Here is an 18,461-nt window from a genome sequence, read left to right on the forward strand (position 1 = left end):
TTAGATATACAATATATTTTATGAGGAGGAGCCTGGCCGCCCTTGTATGTGTCTGGAGAAAGAAGCATTGCAATATCATTAGATATACAATATATTTTATGAAGAGGAGCCTGCCCGCCCTTGTATGTGTCTGGAGAAAGAAGCATTGCAATATCATTAGATATACAATATATTTTATGAAGAGGAGCCTGCCCGCCCTTGTATGTGTCTGGAGAAAGAAGCATTGCAATATCATTAGATATACAATATATTTTATGAAGAGGAGCCTGGCCGCCCTTGTATGTGTCTGGAGAAAGAAGCATTGCAATATCATTAGATATACAATATATTTTATGAGGAGGAGCCTGGCCGCCCTTGTATGTGTCTGGAGAAAGAAGCATTGCAATATCATTAGATATACAATATATGTTATGAAGAGGAGCCTGCCCGCCCTTGTATGTGTCTGGAGAAAGAAGCATTGCAATATCATTAGATATACAATATATTTTATGAAGAGGAGCCTGGCCGCCCTTGTATGTGTCTAGATACAGTAGTATTGAAATATCATTAGATATACAATATCTGATATTAAGAGGAGCCTGGCTGGAAGTATTTAGATATATCTAGATAGACAAACCGATGAAAATAAGGAGAGCCTGGCTGTTCTACTTCTGATTTAGATGTATTTAAATACATTTAGATGCAGAAACATGTGATATTAAGAGAAGCCTGGCCGTTCTTCTGTGTGTCTGGCTATAGATCATATTAGGAGGAGTCTGGTCTTCCTTGTTTGCATCTGTGCATAGATAGTTATAAATATTTATACATAAACAAATATATCATATTAAGAGGAGCTTGACTGTTGGTGTCTGCATCTGAATGTATAGTTTTTTTGGTGTTTGTGGTTTCAAGTGATGTTTTTGCTCCGCCAGTTCTTCCTGTACGAGTCATGTGCCCGTTTTGTGGTTTCCTAAGTAGTCCTTGTCTCCTGTATCCATTATCTCATCTCTATGTGGGTGTATTCCCATCCAGAACAGGTCACCTGAGAAGAACCTGTCTCGGTAAAGGACATGATGAGAGACAGCAAAGGAATAATTGTATCGTTTTCTTTCCATCCTTTGGAAAAATTCACAATCTGAAACTTGTGTGATGGATAATATGGTGAAAAGAGTGTTAAATATTAATATCAGGAAAATATGTTTTTCATTTTTGTGATAAAGAAAATGAATGCAAAAAGAACAATATGATTAATGAAACACTGTTTAGTCCTGTCTCTGCTGTAACATTATGACTACAAAACAATGTGGTATTACAGACTTTAAACATATTCCTTAGTAGTTGAAAACAGATTCCTGATATCACACTGTTATAGACTCATGTGTGCAGACTGTTAAAATCGTCAAAATCTCACATCTGTGAGCCAACATGTACTCAGAACTTTGCGTCGTATAAGAAAGTTATCATTCTATTCTATTCCTAACCAGTAATAACTAAAGGGAATCTTCCTTTATTAGAACAACAGCCCTCACCCACATGCTTCATCATAGGGCTCCGCCTCACATTGTTCAAGGTGTATACCAATGGGGGCTACAACCCTTATTGCAGGGGAGCTCTTCGTGTACTCGGGTGTGCCTGCTGTTAAGGAGGTGTCCTATCCGTGGGAAAAAGGAGTGAAATGATCTACTGACAGACCTAAATATGGTATTCCTTTTTCCAGTGTGTAGGATTAAAAGGACTCTGGGCCTGATTACCACTTTTGGCAGTGCGGGACTGGGCAGCCCACCAGTGCTGTGCCCCTGCACTGCCAAGAGTCGCTGCCTCCCACCAGATTACAAGTAATTTTGTGATCTGGCGGGTGGCGTGGCAGTTCCCAAGGCTGGACCCAAAATAAAGACTACTATAATGACTGAATGATGCTGTGTCATTGCGATTTGGTTCAATAGCTGATTCACGGGAAATGCCCCCCTCGCTTGGCTAGATGTCTGTTTTCCAGGGCTTAGGTATCGAAAGATTGCGTTTAGCCAAGTGAAAGGGGCATCTCTCGAGAATCGGGCATGGAACTAAATCGCACTGACAGCATTATCCATCCTCTTCCCCACCTCCACACGTGGGACTCCATTTGTTTGTCCACTAAAGGGTAAAACAACAGAACTGGGCCGTGAGAATAATCCACAGGAACAACAAGAACTTATCATCCCAGGCAGAAGCTGTATTTGAGGACAGAAATATGCAAAAATAGGTGGAAAGCGATAACAGCATTAGTTTGATGCAAGGTTCAAATATCAAGCCACCAGAAGGGCAGCATCTGGTGAGAGTAGGGAAAGGTGGTGAGAGCATGTGTGAAGGCATACAGTATTGTCTTTATTGTCTCAATATTGGTCTTGAACTTGTTTTTAGTCACGTCAAAAGATGCAGCTGCCTTGGTAATCCATGCAGAGGTTCTGCATACAATGAGATCTCCCACCTTAAGAGAGATGATCTCTCTGTGCTTTTAGTCCACTCTAACAAACATTCCGCGTGCTCCAGTAATCCAAAGGTGGTGACAACTGGGGTTACGGAGCCCTTCAAGATTTACAGCAAGCGTAAGGACACCACAGGTTCTGTGTTTTCAGACTTGAGTACAGAGCAACCAATAGAATGCCGGAATACATCTTCGCATGAGCGGGAAGTTCAGGGTGCTACCAGGTGAAAGCACTCAGGGTCTCATTATAAATCCCGTTAACTCCAAAAGGGCTGGACCTTGAAACAGGAGTGGACAGCACGATCAAGATTATAAGATCTGCAGCCATTCTGAATGTCTGGTGTTTATGCCCTGACACTTCAGCCTCTGAAATTCTAGGAGATAAAAGGGGAATTACCAGGGAAATTTGGTGTGGTATTTCTGATATCCTGGTTATTATTTGATGCAGCACGATGCACACCCTGCAGATCTCTGGTGCAAACTCAAGTACAAGCTGCATTCTAGCGAAAGGACCTTAAGTTCCCGACTGAGGTGTGAATCAACAGATCAAGTGCAATGTAACACAGTAGAACACATTTGGTCCCACAAGAAAGATCTAAAGAGTGATAGGTTTGCAAACTAGTCGTAAATCTGTAATTAATACACAATTGCATCAAACAGTATAATTCACACAATTTAAAATAACAAATACAAAAATAAGTTATTTATCATTGTCAAAGAATGAATTAAAACAGGGCCTGTTTCCCATGAAGGGAATTTTCCCATTTTTCAAGGCTAGAGAAATAGGGAAAGAGCAGAAGGTGTCAGCAAAATAAAGCATCTAAAGGCAGAATCAAATAAAGATTCAGTTGAGTGAGAGGAAAGGGTTTTGCCCAGAAGTCTAACTCGTGCAGACCAGCAAAGAAAAGTTATTTCTCTAAGGAAAATTCGAAAGGGCACCTGAAACTGACTAGTTCAGCAATTCATAATTTAAACACATTGTCACTCCCTACTGTTCCCATGAAGAGAACCGCACAGGATGGAACAGATTGCAGTATCAAAGATTTCGGTCTTCTTTCCAGGTACCACACAAAGAAGTCTCTGCTGCATGAGCTTCAGCTGGATAGCAGCATCCAAATAATATAATTCAGGGGTGTGGAATTTAATAAAATATCTACTTGTCAATGGGGTAGGTTGCTTCATAAATCTACTTGCCCTGCAACAAAATTCACTTGTCCCTTTGGTCCCATGTAGTGCGGTGACAATTTATGGCAGCAATATCATTATATAGGAGCTCTGATATAGCCTCTCTGATTGTGCCAAGGCTCATACCATCGTAGTGTTTTAATACTTGCAATTCCCTTATGTTGCTACGTTTTCGCAGATCTACATACTGGGGCTGAAGGTAGTGCTAAGCTATAGTTCCAGGGTCAGAATGCCTTTTTGAGTCAGTGCCAACCTACTAACTGGATGTTTTAAGGGTTTTCAACAATGCTTCTCTAATCTTTCCCCATACTTAGAAATGTTGGAAATGTTCTCCTGACAATGACAGACGTAAACCTTATTCCAGAGTTGGGGAAAAAAGTGGTAGGAGGGAATGTGAACTTGCAAACACTCAGATTTTTGCATGAGCAAATCTACACATGCATATTTGCTCAAGCTAAAATGCAGTTCACAAATATTTTCTAGGAGTACTATTTCTGGTCTTACTTCTGTAAATTCTTGGGTATTCATGAAAGCCGTATAGCTACACTTAATGAAAGGACATACACCATGGGTGCACTTTTGAGACTTTCTTTAATAAGTGGGCCCTTAATTTGGTCTTTTGTGTTTATTAAAATTCTGTCCCTCCCTCTGTATCGGTTGGCTTCACTGTGAATTACAGCATTCTGCTCTTTCACAAGGAGCATATTGGCACACAGAGTTTTGTTCAGTGCCAGTAACTACTGTGACAGTGTGCTTTTTGAGACCAAAAACTATTTATGCTTTTGCCAATGTTTGTTATAATGGTGAGGGCCCGGCAGCTCCCACACCAATAAGGTTTTACAAAAACCATGCCAAAACTAGTCACACAGACAAAACTGAAACGCTGACCACCAATTACAGACCTACTGGCTTAGCCAATGCTTGTTCATTTTTGTTTCCCATAATCTTATTAAACTAGTTACACTAATTTTCTGTTATGAATATTTTTGGGAAATACTAGCATGCATCAACACGTTACTAAATGATGCTGCAAAGATATGGTACCTGAAACTTTACAGTCGTTTAGTGGAATTATTTCCTGCTTTCTTTTTTATATGAACATTTTATTTTGAAAGTAAAAAATCATCAATCTTGCTTTCAGGCTTCTGCAAATATTTGCATCAAATTGGAGTGCATTCTGGGTGAATTATACATAGCCTCATATTGCTAAACTTTGAAAACGTGTGTACACTTTTTTATACTGGAACCACTGTCAGTCGTTCAGTCAGAGCTAACAACATTTACTTTAGAGCACTCACCCTAATAATTAAGGCTTTCAATTAATGAACCGTAAATACAAGTTTGAACAGCATTAACATATGGACAAAAATATTACCTTAACTGCAGGCAGTGCCCTTTCCTGCTCCATAATGTGGTACTGCAAACTGGCAGCCAAAAGGTTAGTGCAGCAGGGGGGTGGGCCTACTTGTCCCAAGGACAAAATACACATGAAAACTTGTTGCCCTTGACCCCAAACAATATGTCCTGGGCGTCGGGCTAAAGGAATTCCACATTCCTGTAATAATTCCTGTAACACTACATAAATTCACACAGAAACCAAATTATGATACATTTTATTTCTATCTCTATACCATAGTGGACTCCCCATGTCTAACTTTAAATTGGGACTCCCTGCATCCAAATTCCTCCGCCGGTTAGCAATGCCGGAGGTAGCATGGACTGTGGGTTGGTATACCTATGATGTTTTCAGGTCCCCTCGTATGGGCCCATAGATCAGCAACATAATCAAAATGGTGGGAATGGGAAAGCACCGGTAGCAGTCAGAGAGCACAGAAAAAGAACCGAGAAGGGTGGCAGGGAAGTGAGGGTAAAAAATGAAGAGGAAGGTAAAAAACCCATTTGAAAACATACAACCATTCTAAAAAGCTTACGTGATCTCAGCACATAGAATTTTTTTTTTTAAATGATACCTAATCAATTAAAAAAGTTAGCATTCATTTTCAAATGATTTTGAAAGGGCTATGGAAAACTGTGCCACATGCCCGCTTTCAAGCATGAGCCGCTTACGCAGCCTGGTATGGTACCACCACTGGAGAGCTCAACTCATGAACATATTGACCGTGGGTTTAGCTAGTTTTCCATCTTCAATTTACCGGCTGGTTATAGTAACCGTCAGTATCTGGTGTAGCTTTTCTCTACCTAGTGGCATTTTCTTTCATAGGGCCTCATTTTTAATTAGTTACGCATGTAAATACGACTTGCACGTCCAAATTGCCTTATTTACAACGAAAAAAATCAATCGCTTTTCCAATTCATGAAATTTGGTTTCAAACACGTAGATGAATTTAATCAGTGAAGCAGGACCTCTGGAATAATGCATCAGAGGAGTAACAAATGATGCTGCAGTGTTGACTAAATTATGCAGCAAGACAAGTCAAATTATAAAGTGGAATGCTGCACATTTTGTGATAGTATACTTCAAGATTTTTGTCATTTTTACGCAGACTAACACTGTCTGGGCAAAGAGTTACCCGCATTAGTTCCAGTATGACACCCTCATGCAGCAATAAGCGGCAGAGCAGTAAACCTTTGCAAAGTGCTGGAATGCCACTGCGTTGTAACAAGCGCCGCCGCGTGTTTAACAACTTTTGATTCTTTTGAGCTAGAAACACATTTTTTTAATGCTACAGATAATGGAGCAGATGATGGATCATGTGGCAAATGCGACAGAATGATAATTATGCAGAAAACGCTGCTGCCGAAAAAAAACCCGCATAATTCTAGTGTCCTTGACTTGAGTGTAAACTAGGCATGTGGGTGGAGATTGGGTGTTCCCCAGCACCTGGGCGACTGCATCTATTCTCACACTGTTTGCAACACTTAAGTGCAGATAAGTAGGAAACACCATATTTAAAGTAGGTCCCTGAGCCCCATGCATGCCTCACCCAACACCTCCCACAGAAGACACACCACATCTAATGCCCTTGCAACTATACACTTCAAGGAGGTGACCAGGAACAACTCGGCCTCCTCGTCAGGGGTACAAATCGGCTTTGTCAGGGGTAAGTGCAGCTATCCAAATGCCGAGGTGCAAAAAAATACAATGCCCTGGAAGTTTGCACACAATTACAAACGTGTACGTTTTTAGGTATTCCCCAAACATTTTGCCACACCTCCTCCCGATTAACATGGATGACAGATGTAAATCCCTTTTTAGGGCGTTAGAGGAACCACCCCAAAATAAAACAAGCATTTGCAATGCAATAGATCTCGCATTTGGGAGAGTTTAAGCTATTGGCGTTGTAAATGACAATGACTTTTATTTATCTGTTTTGCTAATTAGCACATTGTCATTTACAATTGCATTAGCTCAAACTCTTGTAAATGCGAGGCATAGTCAAAGAAGCGTCCGCCATTGTTCCAGGTGCTCTGAAAGTGAAAGCGTGCATGGCCTTCTGAATGTTGCAGGAAAGCATGTCGTGCCTGCAGAAGGAGAAAGTCATTGAAGAAAATAGTGCTTATAGTACTAAGAAAAGACTCACCTTGTAACTACCGAAGTAAAAGGGCCAGTCCTCATGGGAGGTTACAAATGAAGACAAGGTGGTACTAAGGAGGGACTAACAAGCCTATTAACGAATCAGAAGCCAGCATTTACAAATGACATTGACACAAGTCAATGAGAAATATGAGTGGAGAGTGGACGGGGCTTCCAGGCTCGACCTAAAAACAGTGGCGGTGTTTGGGAAAGGGTTTCTCCATGGACATACAAAAAAAATCTCCCCAAAACAGTTGAGGTGCATACATGTGTATATATTCTCACTAGTGAAAATGAAATCCATAACCGTTTTCCACAATTATGCCAGCAGAGCTGCTGCTGACGCAGGTTTCCAGGCATAAGCTGTCATTTTGTTAGATGACTATACATCCATTCAAGGTCTTCCTGCACCTCCAAGTGAAGATTTATTAATTTCTAGAAGAATGAAGCCCACAAGTTGTTTTTTCCGCATATCGAAATCACGCAGAGAACTCCAGGAGCATGTGAGGTGTTAGCCGCATCTTTGTGACTCGTGCCCATGGTCAGTGTAGTACTGGCACATAGTACAAGCAGGGAAATTAAATTCTTTCCTTGACTCGGAGAAGACTGCTCGTGTTCAATTCAATTCCCTATTACACATTTTCTGCCTCGAGCTTTACTATGATTGAGCTGAAAAAAGCAAAGAATAAAAGTAACATTAATACATTTGTAAAACGGACTTAGGGGTTATAAAAATGATGAGCGGTGGCTATTAAAGTCTCCTTTGCCTCCAATGTGATCAGTTACTTTCGTGTGGCTGAGGTGGGCCTAGTGTGATCTTCATGTTCACAAGGCCAAGTCAATAGGTCTGGCATTGAATGAGAGCCTTTTGACTTTGTCTGTGCTTATTTTGTTTTGGTTTTTGCAACCCTTTATATTTGGGGAGCTGCTGTGCCCCTGCCAATATAAAAAACATGGCCAAAATAAAAAAAACATGGTTTTCACTCAGAAAAAACACCTTGCCATAGCAGTCTCTGACACTGAAGGGAACTACTTTGTGTGTGGATGGGCTTTTGGTGAAAGAGAAGCATGCCGTCACTCACAATGAAGATAACCAATGGCTGAGGTGGGCTGACCCATTGCCCAGGCAGTGTGCTTTGATAGGATGGAGAAATACGTGAATGACGCAACAATTTACCAATAAAATAAAAAAATAAATCCTAAATCCGGTATTTGTAAAGCGCAAACTAATCACTCCTAAGAGTCTCAAGGCTCTGGGGGCCGTCGGGGAGATTAAGGGCCTCATGTAGGTAGCGAAATACCGGTCGGTAACGGCCGATTTTCGGTAAATATGCCGTTACCGACCGGTATTCAGACAAGTGAGATGTAGGAGTCCAAAAACCACTTTTCGGTAAATATGAGGCGGTAAATACCGATTCATAGTTACCGAATTCTAAAATACCGATTCATATTTACCGAATACATAATTAACGAATCGGTAAATATGAAGTGGTAAATATGAAGTGGTAAAAATTTAAAATGACATGTAGGAGCAGTCGGTAATTAAGAAATCCAGGAAAATCGGTAAATAAGAGTCGGTAATTAACACGGATTGAAAGCAGGTGGTAACCATCAACAATGCACATAAGCAATCCCAAAATGCAACAGCGTGGACAACATGGCCGCCATGTACGTCATTGCAAGGCGCCTACGTCTACAGGCAGCAGGACTGAGGGTGTGGCGACGGGAGGAACAAATCTACAGACAGCGCATCACACTATTACAGCTGACTGATGCAGAGATACATGAGAGGTACAGGCTACACCCCGAAACCATCATGGACCTGATAAGGGACCTGCACCCACTCCTGGACCAGCCAACAAGAAGGGCGCACGCCATACCACCACATGTGCAGGTGCTCTGCAGCCTACATCTACTGGCATCCGGCAGTTATCAGGTGGTGATAGCTGCGGTGGGTGGTGTATCCCAGAGTTGCCTGTCACGTTTCTTCAGGAAGTTCCTGGATGCCATGATGCAGAGAATGCACCACTACATAAGCTTCCCAAACACACAGGCTGCACTGCAGAAAACAAAAACAGACTTTTATCACATGGCACAGTTCCCCCATGTCATCGGCTGTATTGATGGTACACACATCCCAATCTGTCCACCAGCTGATACAGAGCACATCTACAGGAACAGGAAGTCCACCCACTCCATCAATGTGCAGGTGATCTGTGATGCAGGGAACATGATCACAGATATTGTTGCAAAGTTTCCTGGGAGCACCCACGACTCTTACATCTTCCAGAATAGTGGGATCTACACACGACTGAGTGCCGGCGAATTCGGAGAGGGATACCTGCTGGGTAAGTAACAGTGACGCCCCTTGAAACCTGCAAATCAGAGTGTATAGAGGCATGTAACTGATGGTTCCCTATTACTCATCCAGGCGACAGTGCATATGCATGCCGTTCATTCATCCTCACTCCCTACCTACACCCAGCAACCCAGAGTGAGAGACGATACAACGTGGCCCACAAAACAACACGCAATGTGGTGGAGCGCACGTTTGGACTACTGAAGAGCAGGTTCCGCTGCCTCCACAAGAGCGGAGGCGCACGCCAGTACAAACCCATCACCTGCTGCAAGATTATTGCCACTTGTGCAATGCTGCACAACCTTGCCACGAAAAAAGGTACAGATGTGGAACTAACATATTTTGAGGACAACGAGGATGAGTCAGGCCAGCCAGAGGGCAGCGCAGCTAGAGTGCCAACTGCAATCGATGGGAGAGAGAGACGGGCAGAGATCACATGCAACTATTTCTGAGTAAGTGAGGGGACACAGCGAGTTGTGAGAAGTCATGACGTAGTTTAATGTGGCACCACGCCATGAACACATGAACAGGCCAATCTGGCAATATACCATCTATACAAGGAGTATGTCCAGGGTTACGTCACCCAATGGGAAGTGGCTAAGCAGGGCCACATCAATGTTTGCGCATACGCGCTGCAGTGGTGGATTGCACGGCCTGTGCATCCTCACTAGAGCCAACCCCAAGCCGCCTGCTGCTCCTGCGTGCTTCGGGGACGGGGGGTGTGATGCTGCTGCTGGTGTCGATGCTCTCCGCAACATCCCCTGCAGCAGTTGTCGACGCCTGACTAGTCAATAGCACCCCTAGTGCACTTGTCACCTGCACCATCCCCCGAGACAGGTCGCTGCAGCACTGTGTTAGGCCCTCCTGCATCGTCACAGAGCGCCGGCAAAGTAGGGAAGTCGCAGTTGCCAGACGGTTGAGTGCCCTGCTGGTAGTGTCCCTTCTCTGGCGTTCCCGGCGCCGTGCTTCGATGTCAGCATCTAATTTGCTGCACAACTGCTGGATTGACTGGGACATGTCCCGAATGCCCGCAGCCATGCCGCCAATGTTTGTGTCCATGTTGACTAAGCTTGTCTTCATCACCCGCATGTGCCTCTGGACTGACATAACTGCCTTTGATTGCAGGCGCTGTTGCTTCAACATTTGGCCCTCGAGCCCCAAGAAGACACCATGGCCGTCAGTGGGTGCTGGTGGACTCTGGACACGCGACCTGCGGCGCCCTCTTGCTCCCGTCTGTGCTGCCTGTGAGGTGTGGGGCACAGTGGGATGGCTCCCTTCCTGGGGCCCGGTGCGGTCTTCTGGGCCCATGCTGTCGTCTGACGAGGTGTCGAAGGCTCGTAGCCTGGCTGCTGGACGCCTCCTCATTCTCACACCTGCAAGCGGAGATGTGGCCGGTGATTCGAACATGAGTGGCGATGCTGGCTGTGGTTGTGGTGATGCTGGCTCTCGGTGAGGTGATGCTGGCTCTGTGTGCGGCGAGGCTGGCTGTGTTGGTGGTGCGGCTGCCAGTGGGCCTGCTCCCTGGTCTGAACTCGTGCTGGCTAGAGGTGATTTTTGTGGCCGGTGTGCCGTCTCCCCTGCAGCATGCCCTGTACTGCATGATGTCACATCTGTGGACAGAAAAACAACATTGGCTCAGTGTCCCCGAAGGGCTGCATTGCAAGCGTCACAATAAATCATTTCACATTCCAATCTGTCCTCTGTCTCCTTGTGCCTCGAGTGCGTGACATGCCTTGTTGCCCTGTAACATTTACGTCATGGTTAGTGTTGCCCTGACTACATCTCCCGGAATGCATTGCCTGTCTGCACTGACACGTGTGGACTGCAGTGTGATTCTCGTTTCACAATGGGGGATGTGGGATAGGGGTAGGGGAGGCTACATTGCTGTGCTTTCGTCTTCCCTTGGTGTGTTGCGGCTCTGGCAGAGCTGTCGGCGTCCCCAAGACCCACGACGCTCTCTTGCTCGATTGTGGCCGCCACCAGCTCCTCCAGTTCGGTGAGGGCAGGTGCCCTGTTGGTTCCACCTCCGGTCTGGCTGGCCTCCTTCTGGATGTCGCCCATCTTCCTCTTGGTCACAATCCTCAGGTCATACCAGCGCTTTTTGAGGACCTCAATGTCCCTGTGGGTCACTCCCACAGCATTGACCTGCGCCTGGATGGCCAGCCATATGTTGCGCTTTTCGGCCTCAGGCACTTGCAGGGATTGCCTCCCAAACAGCTTCTGGTGCTGCTTCACCACCTCCTCCACCAGCACCTGGAGTTCCTTGGGGCTGAATTTGAGCTTCCTCCTCCTTTCCCCTCTGTCTTTCTGTGTTCTCTGGCTGGACATGCTGTTCGTTTCCCGCTCGCACATGCAACTGCTCCCTGCCTCTCCTCTGCACTCCAAGCCTCTCCAGGGTCGGCTAATTATGTACACCTGCCTGGGTGTGGCCACTTCGGCTAATTGTGTACACCTGCCTGGGTGTGGGCAGTTCCTGGTTGGGTGGGCTGTCGTTGCACAGGATTAGCTGTTTCGTCAAGTCATGTGATGTTATTTACCGAATCCGTACATACCGATTCGGTATTTTCCGATTCGGTAGATACCACCTCGGTATTTTCCGATTCGGTAGATACCACCTCGGTATTTTCCGATTCGGTAATTATCACCTCGGTATTTACCGAATCGGTGAATTCCGATTCGTATTTACCGAATGTTACCGAATCGGTAACTGTTACCGAATTTTTACCTACATATAACTTACCGATTCTAATTTACCGATTCGGTACGGCTCGGTATTTAAGAACCGGTAAAATTTATTTACCTACATGAGGCCCTAAGTGAGCTATTGCCCAGTCACATGGTGCTGAGCTGCCACCGGCGATCGAACCGTGAGCCCTGTTCTCCGGAGTCAGTCGCTCTAGCCGCTGCGCCACACCTCTCCCAGTAGACCAATAGATGAAGAGGGATGAATGAAAGCCGCTCTAAGTATGTATTTTAGATATATATAAATAGATAGTAAAATCAAAAGGTCTTGGCTAACGCCAGCCATAAAAACAGAATGAGTAGTGCAAGAAAAATGCTGTTTCGACTTATGACATGCAGAAGTTACTTGCTTCATTACTTGTACAGGTGGCAGTTATTAAAAAAAAACAAGCCATACTAAGTGCCGCTGGTAAGTGCATTTTACGTGCAAGCATGATGCATGTTCCAAGTTATGTGCCCCCAGCCCCACATTTCAACAATGGTAGGATTTATTCAAGTTCGAGTGAGCAGAAAACAATCTTTACTGCAGGAAAGAACTTGCTTCCTATTTCTTCTTGGCACAATTTACCTTTTCCTTGCTAACATGAACAACTTTACACTTTCTGGAGCGGAGTATAAAGGTTAGTGTGGGAAGTACCAAGTAAGGAAGATGTGAAATATGGACAATGACATGCACAGAGAGGAGGTTACAGGGGTTCCTGGCTCCATGTCTTAATACGGCAAAAGGGGCAGGCAGGAGCTCCCTAAGATATTCTTAACGGGGTCATTGAGTGAATTGGTTTCAAAACCCAGGCTGATGACATCAAACCAAGGAATATTCTATAATGTGTGCTGTCAGCGATTGCTTGAAATGCAGGACTGGGCACCTAGGACTGTCTGCCTCCACACTGTATGGCCCCTTTAATCATTTTATTGCAGAGTTCTTGATGGTTGGAGCTCAAATGATCTGCCCTCGTGAACCTACCTGATCATTTGTAAGATCTTGGAGCACGGATCAGATAGATAGTGCTGCAGCAGTGACAAATATTAGCCATTCAAATCCAGGTGGGGATCATTCGAGGTGGCAAAGGGGTCTTCGAACAACAATTCGTGAGTCAGATTTGTGAAAAGTCCAATCTTCGGGACGTGGTGTGAGCCTGAGGAAGACCCTTTGCTCTCCTGGGCTTTTCATGGTATCGATCATTTTCAAGTCAAGCAGCGAAAGATGTTATGCTTTAGCAACATGCGTTCTATTATCACAGGAACTTGTGAAATCTCAAAACCAGTTCTGTGCCCTGGTTAAAACAAAAAAGTAAAACTATGAATCAGTCTGATATTTGGTTTGATACTTTCATCTGAAATCCTCTGCCAATTGTACTTTGCAAACAGCTGATACTATTGCCCTATGGCAGAGCGTAAAGATCGTTTTTATGTATCTCTGCTTTCTGTTGTTTTTTCCCAATTAGAAATACTGACATTACTGACTATGATTATTTTTTAGAAAATGTACTATTGTTGGCCCTTTGTACATATTATGTAAATATCTTTATCTGGTTTTTAAATGTTTGTACAGGCCTAAGGCATTTTCGTGGTTTAAAAACTCTTAAGACTTAATCAAAATAAAAATGGAAAGTTGTGGCTTGCTGCTGTGATTGGGATCTGGTGGGAGGGGAGCACAGTGATGAATGGTCACAGATACGTATTGACATTTTTATTACAAAAATGATTTATAGTTTTACTGATGAAATATTAATAGAGCAGGAGTGTCCCAACACTGGTGCACGGGGTTGGATCAATGGCAAAATTTCAGGCTAGGCATATGGGATCAATTTACACACAATAAATCATAATAGGAATCTTTTTCCTTTAGAAATATGATATAGATCTGGCACTCAAGGGCCAACATTGGACACCCCTGAAACAGAGCAAATATTTTTACAGAAGGAAGGTTTGAGTACATTGTAGAAACTGGGCTCCCTGCTTTGTTCTCCCCAGATCCCATTGACATCGTGAAAGATCCGATCCCCCCGCACGAGTACAAGGTAGAAGAGGACCCTAAGCTGTACAAGTCCTTGAAAACGAAAAGAGGGCCTTTGACTGAAGACTGGATAGAGGAGCATCAGAACAACCTGGGCAAATACCCAATCATGTGCGCCTACAAGCTGTGCAAAGTGGAGTTCAGATACTGGGGCATGCAGTCCAAAATTGAAAGATTTATTCACGATGTTGGTAAGCATTTCATCTTGGAATTTCTTCTTCTCGTACTCACTCTGGGGAATGGCAGCTAGCCTTCCTTGCATATGTTTTTACTGACAAAATCAAACAAAATCCATCCAGAAATGAAGGACTGTTAATGCTATTTGTAATGTGCAGCCACTGTGAAGAGCAAATTTGCTACTCGAGGTAATTTAGGAGAGCGAATGCATTGTGATATTAATGGGACACTCTGTCATGATATGATCTCTCTCTCTTTAAGTCCTGTTCTTTGATTTTCCATCTGCCATATTCTCAGGAAACAGACTTTTCCCATTTTAGATACACGTGGATGCTCTGTGAGATGTGACTCATATTATCGGATATCTCCATCTTGTTCTGTTCAAATAGAAGGTGGCTTCTAAAAGGGTAGGCTGGCATAAATTACTGAGCTGCGATGCAATTCGTGTAGCACCTAGCATGGTTAAAGGGATGCTACAGCCATACCTCCCAGGGTCACCTGTTATATTTATCCTAACCTTTGAAATTGAAAAGAGGTTTTCAAATCCTTACAAGTATCTGCTCGACTGTCACATGATTAATAACTTAAGTTTCCTCCTAAAGGTCCAAGTAGGCTTGGATCGATAGCCTCATAACTTCAGATGGCATGTAATTTAATGACATGTGCTCTGTGATCTATCCTTGGATCAGAAGGTTGGATCAGGTCACCCTCTAATTTCAAACGTAATGGTGCACTGTGAGGAACTGCCTACCAGGCTGTCTTCAACAATGTTCTAGAAGAAAGTTTTGAGAACTTTGGTGGTTTCAAAACATCATTTAAAAGAAAACAGGATGAAACAATGTATGCAAGAGTCCACTATATGTTGCTATACACAGGATTATGCAGATCAGTTTAATTTCAACTATAGAGCTAGTATCTCCTAGAGAGGTGTGAGAAGCAAGGATAAGATAGAATACTGTACTTGCTAAATATCATGGGAACTGGGAAAAGTCCCTAAAGTGAATAGAATATTTATATTGCGGGCAAATAAATCCTGGACCAGCACATGAAGCACTTGTCTTTAATATTTCACTGCTAGGAGGAATGATAATAAAGAATACCTTGAATGTAGAGATGGCCAATGTGTAAGTTATAAACAAAAACCATGCTAGAGCATATATATCCCCAGGTATATACACTTTTTATATATAACTATATTTATGGATGAGGCCAACACTCAAGCACTAGAAGCATTCACAAGTTGAAGGAATGACAATGATATTAAGCATCATTCTAATGTATTTGTATGTGGATATGGTGCTAATTTTTATTGTATTTCATGGAAATATTCTTGGATGTTTAGAATATATCGATGTTTGCTTTAAACTTAAGTTTTAAAATAATTGTATTTATATGAAATGTTTTGTTATAATAAAATATTTGAAATTGGCAAAATCCTAGAGGGCACAAGAAAAAAATAGGCAGAGGGATCCATACTAATATCAAAAAGATAGAAATAGGCAAATATAATTGAGTAAAGAAAAAAACAAAAAAAGAAAACATCTAACCGTTTATATTTCAAAAGCAAATACAAGATGTTTGTGTAGTATATTGTGCGTCATACGAAAATTATTCATCAACTTTTCGTGGTCAAGTCCAAACAAGTATGTGACTTAATTAAATGATACTAGCTGTGGTGGCTTGTGTTGTTGGATGTGGATGAAGGTTTAAAGCCGATTGTAACAGTGGTCTGTGTGATGCACTGTAGTTGCTTTCTTGATATCTTTACGTGGATTTCAAACACAAGGACACTGATATAATGATGCTTGGAAAATTACAAATAAGATAGAGATGTGGATAGTTTAGACTCCAAGACAATGGGACAGGGACACAGGTAGACTTACCGAGGCAATTATAGAACTAGGTCAGACAATAAAATACTCGGAGAGAGTGAATCAAAGAATCACAAACACTAACATTTATTTGTATTGGTTGTATGGAATGGCACAAATCCAATCTCTCTCTCTCTCTTGAGAGAGAGAGAGAGACAGAGAGAGAGAGACACAGAGAGAGAGAGACAGAGTGGTTCTCGCAAGACCTCTACCAGTTCCCCCACAGTCGACCGTGCTAGGATATCCGAAGACTTAGCTTTACTTGGCTTAAATCTAAGTTTGTAAGATATGCTTCGAGCAACCCCTGATCGTTCCAATAGAGCCCCGCAGCAATCCCTGCTCAGCAACCGAATCACCTACACTTACTAGTCAAAGAGATGGTCTGGGGAATTACCTCCTTACTCGTTGATAAAACTACAAATCACTAACCTATGCTTCCCCCAGAACCCAACTGTGTGAAGAGGTCAAGAAATTAGTAAAGCTTTGCTAAACAAAACCAACTATAATGTAACAGGAGATAAAATAACACATGGAAATTGTTATGGTCTCCCCGGTTTCTGCGATAACGGTTTGTGTGCCCTCTGGTTGTACGATTACCCCTACCCCACCGCTGGAAATGTTGGACAGATTAGACCCGCTGACTGGACATCAAGTTTTGAACACTGATTGTTGCCAGCGTACCTCCGTATTAGGTTTAACAGAAGGTGAAAACCAGCCCCTTGTCTGTATTTCTCCCTCCTCTGCGGTGTGCAGTATGGGTCAGGTGATAAAACAGCCTCATCATTCTAATGTAAAGCTGAGACGGCTATGCTGGAACATTGCTGGGTGGGCTTCTAAGCTATTGATTGAGGGCTGATGTGCTCCTATCAATAAATATGATATTGTACTCCTGCAGGAAACTTGGTAGCTGGATTAAGTGTTTATTGATGTATATATATGTTTCAATCTTCCAGCTTCCCCATAACTTTCAGGTCAGGATACGGGGGGGGGGGGGGGGGGGGGGGGGAGGTTTGGCAACTTGGTTCAAAGCTGATATTGGCTGCAAAATAATGAAGATACAGGCGGAGGGAGAAAATATGGATGCCTTTGACTTGAGGTGGGGTTTTAATTTCCGTAAAGTTCTGGTTAATTTCTGCAAAAATGATTTTTCTGCCAGGAACAATCAGAATTTCCACAAGCTATTCACTCTTGTGGAAAAATTAGCAGATAGCAATGTTTACCCTGGTGCACCATTTAATTTAATGATAGCTTGTGATTGTAATGCAAAATTGCATACTGTGCCTACCTTAGCATCCTCAACTTTCTGCCCAGATCTATTTGAGTTTAATTGGGAAAATATTATAGACACCAGGAGATGTACGCAATACACTTACTTGGTAACTTATGATCTATAGAGAGCAGCCACTAATCCTATGGCATCTACTATTCTGACATACATGGGAAGGGGCCAGGCTCTGTAATTGATTACATCTTTATCTCTAGACGTATGCATTCTCTAGTCTCGGAAGGGGAAGTTTTACCAACTATATATAGCGACCAAAACCCGCTTACGCTCTTCATCAAATTGGCCCAAGTGTAATATTAGGTCTAAGCAGCCAATAGCTACAAAAGATGCTGGGCAAGGGTTAGTCTGGCATTCTGTAAATATAAAGTCCATAATGTGTAAAATTACAGAAGAGTGTGTGGGGTTGACCAATTCCTGTACATCAGAGGAACTTGGACCCAATGTAGCATTGAGGTGCTTTGCTCAATTAACTTCTTGTATAAGAGATATGCTCATGAGGCCCAAAGGTAATAGAATGAGACACAATAAATCCTGGTCCGATAAGACTTGCAGAGTTGCAAATAATAGACTAAGGAGGGAATTGCAGTGGCCTCCTAGGGATCAGGAAGCTCTTGGGGTCTGTAGGAAGGATTACTCCTTCGCATTAAAGAAAAGAAAGGCCAACTTGAACAATGAAAAGCGGGAAACCTTGGTATCTGCTTGTCAGGCCAAGGACCCGCAGGCTTTCTGTAGGCAGTATGTGTTGGCCTTGCTTCAGGTTTGTTGCCTGCTAAAGTGAGCACTCACACTGGACCTGGTAGGGGGATAGACCATTTTAGCAGCATTTACTGCTCTAATACCCCTAGATACA

The 18,461-nt window shown here is 43.2% G+C and overlaps 1 protein-coding gene across 8 annotated transcripts in view; it reads left to right on the forward strand.

Annotated features, from left to right (window-relative positions):
- Positions 1-18,461, forward strand: part of PITPNM2 (phosphatidylinositol transfer protein membrane associated 2) — a 1,082,174-nt gene that overhangs the window by 633,993 nt on the left and 429,720 nt on the right. For all 8 annotated transcript variants that reach the window (XM_085633970.1, XM_085633975.1, XM_085633974.1 and 5 more), the window contains one exon: positions 14,236-14,469. In XM_085633970.1, the coding sequence (XP_085490096.1) occupies positions 14,236-14,469 (234 nt within the window). The remainder of the gene's footprint in view (positions 1-14,235; positions 14,470-18,461) is intronic.

This window comes from Triturus cristatus, chromosome 11 (assembly GCF_964204655.1).
Source record: "Triturus cristatus chromosome 11, aTriCri1.1, whole genome shotgun sequence".
In the NCBI taxonomy this organism is placed as follows: Eukaryota; Metazoa; Chordata; class Amphibia; order Caudata; family Salamandridae; genus Triturus; species Triturus cristatus.